Source organism: Propithecus coquereli, unplaced genomic scaffold (assembly GCF_000956105.1).
Source record: "Propithecus coquereli isolate 6110/MARCELLA unplaced genomic scaffold, Pcoq_1.0 Scaffold111, whole genome shotgun sequence".
Lineage (NCBI taxonomy): Eukaryota > Metazoa > Chordata > Mammalia > Primates > Indriidae > Propithecus > Propithecus coquereli.
The window spans coordinates 2,093,519-2,099,034 of NW_012135081.1; the positions used below are offsets into that span (position 1 = coordinate 2,093,519).

At 42.1% G+C, this 5,516-nt stretch overlaps 1 protein-coding gene across 3 annotated transcripts in view; it reads right to left on the reverse strand.

Moving 5' to 3' along the window:
* The window catches only part of SLC11A2 (solute carrier family 11 (proton-coupled divalent metal ion transporter), member 2), a 32,226-nt gene that overhangs the window by 5,600 nt on the left and 21,110 nt on the right, over positions 1-5,516 (reverse strand). For 2 of the 3 annotated variants that reach the window (XM_012653535.1, XM_012653543.1), the window contains exons 11-16: positions 5,116-5,202; positions 4,252-4,380; positions 3,968-4,117; positions 3,349-3,422; positions 2,610-2,763; positions 1,049-1,102 (exon numbers count right to left, since the gene is read on the reverse strand). In XM_012653535.1, the coding sequence (XP_012508989.1) occupies positions 1,049-1,102; positions 2,610-2,763; positions 3,349-3,422; positions 3,968-4,117; positions 4,252-4,380; positions 5,116-5,202 (648 nt within the window). The remainder of the gene's footprint in view (positions 1-1,048; positions 1,103-2,609; positions 2,764-3,348; positions 3,423-3,967; positions 4,118-4,251; positions 4,381-5,115; positions 5,203-5,516) is intronic. The other variant, XM_012653551.1, reaches the window with a different exon arrangement.

Here is a 5,516-nt window from a genome sequence, read left to right on the forward strand (position 1 = left end):
CAGGAGGCAGCGTGGTGCATCAGAACAACATGATGAATTCTGGTGAGACGTGGCTTTTAGGAATAAAACAGATGGCTCTTCTTCCTCCTTTGAGTCTTTTCTCCCCACCCCCAAAATCACATGAGAATGTCAGTTCATAAATGCTATCATCTTTTTCTATCACCACCTCGTGGAGGAGGAAAGTGAAGGTTTTACAACTGTATGTGCTCAAGACTAAATATCATCAGCAGAGCTCTATACTAACATGAAGTTTATTAAAATCAGGACTCCCAAGAAAACCCTGATAAGCTTCCAGTCTCTGAGAAGATCTTCAAAAGGTGATTAGTAACGACCACCTACAGGGGAGTTTTGCTAGTTGTCCATTTTTCACCTTCTTTGTTTTCTCACCCCTTTGAACTTCCACTCAGAAATTTAAAGTGGAAATAAGTTAAAAGAATCCTAAGCCTGTCTCTTAATTTTATATTTCATCTGGATGACCACCCTAGTTGAGATTTTTGTATAATTACAATAACTGAAAGGGTATGCCTAAGAAAAGAATTTCTCTGCCTATGAAAATCCACTCTGTTTTGATAAACAAAACTTGTATACTCATTCAGCTGTTTGTATTATGAAAACTGTTTTCCACTTTCCAAACATTTTTGAAACATATGGCCTGGTCAAGAATCATGCATACATGATTACCTCTCAGAAGGATAAAACAAGCTAGATAGCCCTTGGGCAGCTACTTAAGAGTTTAGTGTTGGAATGATAGCGGCAAATGTCAGCTTTTCAAAGATCCTACCTAATCCAGTTCCCAGGTTAGGATGTCAAGAAAAGAAAAATAATTCCATTTTTGAAACGCATATGAAAGAAAGTCTCCCCCAACCAACACTTGAGTCCTAAATGCGGTCTGTGCATCAGCACATACTTTTAGCTATGTTCACACAGTAAACCATAGAAACACACTGGCTCTGATGGCTACCTGTGGAAGACAGACAGACTAATCCAGTGTTTACTTAGCATAGCCACCGGTGGCTTCTTCGGTCAGCAGGACTTTAGAGATGCTTACCGTGTGCCCACAGTCCAGGAAGGACATGCCCAGTGCAATCAAGCATTGCCAACCCTGAAAGATAAAATATGGTCATCATTCGCCAGGCTCTTCGAGGAGCCCTCTTACCCACCATGACTGCTCACACAGCTGCTCAAATGCAGACCTGTTCCCTTCCTTGAATATCCAGCTTTGCCCTTCTTCTACCACCACAGGTTGCACGAGTCATTCTCCCAACTCCACTCCTCCTTCAAAAAATCCTGAAATCTGTCTTCCTCCACGTAGTTTCTCCATCTTATTATCAATAATGAGTTCTCTCTGTCCTACTGCTTTGTGCTTGTGGTTTCTTTTATCCAACTGGGAGTTCCCCGAAGACCACTTTTCTCCAGTCCTCCCCATTCCTTATAATGGGGAGAATGAATCACAGATTAATCCAACTGGCATAGTCTCCTGAGCTGCTCTGTGAAGTTCCTGTTTTGGAGCTAAACAGCAGCAACCTGCTCTAGAATCAGCCCTCACCTCGAAAATTAGGTCTTCAACAATCTCACTAGTCTCAGGCTGACTGAGGACAACTTGGTACCTTCATATCCAATTTGCATTATGAAAGGATTCCCCTAACTTCTGCAGTGAATTTCAGAAAACGATTCCTGTCAAGGACACAATCAGTTCCTGGTTTTTCCTTGAAGGCAGTCCCTAGATCATACAGTCAGTACAATCTTTGTGTGCGCAAGATTTACGGGGAAGAGAAAGAGAAGGGATGTATCGATCCAAGGTGTTTTTCAATATTTACTAAAGTGATTTTTCTCAATCAAGTACCTAGCATGTGGCATATTGGCATGGGGACCACGTAAGTCTTCCACATACCAACAGCAGGTTTCCACCCTCCATCTGAGGGTGGACTTGCTATTATCGTTGCTTTGGCTGTTTCTCATTAAAATAAGCAAAGTTAAGGAAGATTTGGAAAACAGAGAAGAATATATCCATAATCTCACCTTCCTAAGACAATTACTATTATTATTTTGACATAATTTAGACTTAAAATTTTTTTGATAATCTCTGTATAAATGTTACATACCTTTTCCATGTAGCTGTGGTTCTATAGCCATGATTTTTTAAAATGACTGTAGAACAATCCAGTGAGAGAACATCTCTCCTTGCTTATTTCCTTGGTCAGCTAGTAAGTGGTAGAATGGAGCTGGGCTGTGCACCCACATGTGTCCCACCCCAAAGCTCTAAATCACACTGCCCATTCTCCAACTCCATCTTGTACCACTCTCCACTCTCTGTACTGCTACCCTCCTTTCCTCAAACATACTATGCTCTCTTGTTAGGAATTAAAAATGGAAAACATATAGAAGTAACAGAAATTGAAAAATGACAGATCTTAGGAACCAAAGTGAATTTTATGGTTTGAAATATTGTTTCATAAATAGCTGATTTGATAATTCCATATTACTTGTCTCAAAGACCTGCAGGTAGATTGCTATGTGCTCTTTTGGATCTGTTCACTTCTAAATGTCAGTCAGTCTCACCTCTACCATCCCTGATACCTGTGCCCCTACCACCTCCAGCCTGGACTTACCAAGTAGAACACAAAGCTCAGATAAGCCACACTGACCACAGTAGCCACCACGTATAATGCCACATGACCTAGTTCCTGGACATAAATCACTACAAAATACATGTTGATGGAACAGACGATAAGGACCATGATCCCGCCTGCAATCCTCCAGCCTCTGTAAGGGAATGAGCACAGTCACTGATGGATTAGTTCAACCCGGCCATAAACAGAAAAGGAAACTGCATCTTGTTGGATAAACAGGAAAGGAGTCAGAGGCATTTCAAAATGAAGTGAAAAATGGTTCTTATTATGTTCCAGATTAGGTCAAATGGGCTAAAGTCAGACCAAGACAAGGAGAAACGGGGAAAATACCATCGAATAATCCCTAGTATTTACATCCCTAGAAATGCAAAAATACCCATATATCCTTTTAAATGAATATATATAAAAGGTACTAGCTTGTGCCTTTTTCATTAAAATAATTTAACAAAGAATTAAGGTACTTCAAACTTCAGTGGCTGAAGGTGAAGAGTTAAAGCCTTGAAAGCTGAAAGCTTTCATCCCCCGAGATGAAAAATGTGCTTCCTCCTTTGCTACATTCACAGTCTCCTTTTTCTAAGCCAAAGAGTAAGCAGCTAGCAATCGCCTCTCAAAGCGTATATCTCCCCTATACGAATCATGTCTCACTGGCCTCTTGGATGAAGACATCTTTTCCCACATATCACTATCCCCTTTGGGGAACTAAGAGGAGAATACTCACATTCCATTGGCAAAGTCACTCATTACTGGCCGTAAGCTTGTAAACGTGAGGATGGGTATAAGAGCAAAGGGAAGCTGGAAAAGAAAGAAGTAAGATCAGACGGGGCTACTAGGGGTCCTCATATCACCCTAGAGAACCGCGTGGCTAGTGAAAGGGAAACATGAACCCTGCCTCATCTTCTCCATGAGAAATGATTATCATTCCAACATGCTGAAGCATTTTGTTCAATGTGTACAGCTGTCATAAACCTAGCATCGATTAAGATCCCAAGTATCTTTGTGTCTTTACAAATATTTGTATGTGACTTGTCTTCTTAACCTCTACAGGACCTAGTGCGGCGTCCTGTATGTTCATTTAATGGTGGCTTGTATTAATAAACTGTAATTGTGTCTTCTACATGTCAGTAAAGCTCATAATTCCCATTCAACAGGCTTAAAAATACCAAACTATTTCTAAAAGACTTTTGGATGCCAGGAATTTCATATACATTTACTGCAGACCATGCCTCTTTCTTCCTCTCAATTGCTCCCCAGCACCCAGCACTAGGCTTAGTACCCAAGGGCAGTACATAATGCTGCCTGACTAAATGGGATGTAAGTTTCCCTGGCTCCCTCCTCACCTGTAAGCTCTGCAGAACGTTCAGGAAATCATTCATCCCTGTTAGATGCTCCACATCTTGGAAGACAGCAACAAGCAGAGTGGGAATGATGGCAATAGAGCGGGTCAGAATCACTCGGGCAAAGCGTGACCATTTTAGGTTCAGGAATCCCTGGAAAAAAATATAGAGCAGGATTAACGTCTGGAACAAAGAACAGAGAAAGGGTCGGGGAGGTTCAGGATAGACCTCAGAAACATAGGATTAAGAAGAGTTAAAAGGGCTGTGTCTCTCTCTCTATTCCATACCACATGTACCTCCATGACAAACTGGCCGGAGTAGGTTCCTGTCATGGTGGAGCTCTGTCCTGCAGCCAGGATCCCCACTGCCCAGATGTAGAGTGTAGCAGGCCCAAAGTAACATCCCAGCACAATACCCTGGGAGAGGAAAGGAAGAAAGATATGTTTATGTCAATAATCTGTTTAGACAAGTCTCAAAACAGCATTTCTCTGTGGCATTTCTCCCTCTTTGCACCTACACCAAGTGCTGTGCCTGGCCCTGTCCCAGAAGCTCGGCTCGAGTCCTGACCTCATTCTAAAGGCTTTCCATCTAAACTTTACTAGATGCTCCTTATTCCTCGGCCTAGTCCCATTCTCTTTTCCAAGCTTCTAACGCCTTCATTTCCTCTGTTTTAAGAATTAAAAAAAAAAAGTGGTCTACACCACACCACATTTCCCAAATTATATTCCTTAACACATTATGTTGGAAAATGGTAATAGGAGGGCAAGGAAAGTTCAAAGAAATCTGGGAAATGCTGCATACTACGTATTCTACTCTTGGAGGATCACAATATAAGCAGCATAAAGGGACTGAGACAGCCCAGTAATGAGCACTTTACTAAGAACACTTCTTTAGTCTCCCCAATTAACATCCTGTGGAACACTATGCTATCAACATGAGTTTGAGGAATGCTGGTGTACAATCCATGTTTTCAACTGATCCTCCATTCCCTCCCATATAATCCAAAATGCTTGTCTGGAATCTTGACTTCTGAAATAAATGACACCCCAGGGGAGCTATGCTCAGATCAGAAGCGAACTCACAGAAAAGACCAGGTAATATGAGAAGAATATTAATTCAGAAGCAAAGATCACAAATCTAAATATGCTTACCCCTTTGTAGATGTCCACAGCCAGTGTGGAGTTATCATTAGGAAAGAGGCCAGCATGGGGACTGCTGCTATTTTGACAGACTTCAACCTAGAACCGAAAGCAGTTCAAGAGCAACTTTAGTTTAAGAAGCAAGGACCAGATAAGAGCTCTCCCACAGATCATACACAGTCACCTATGAGAGGCAGGCTGGAGGGAAAATGCTGGATACAGGTTGTGATGTGGGCAGAGACTGGCACCAATATAAAATGGAGTCTTCCTCCAAAATCATTCTACATCCCTAGGTCATCAAACAGCTTTACTGAGGCCGGGCGCGGTGGCTCACACCTGTAATCCTAGCACTCTGGGAGGCCGAGGCGGGTGGATCGCTCAAGGTCAGGAGTTCGAGACCAGCCTGAGCAAGA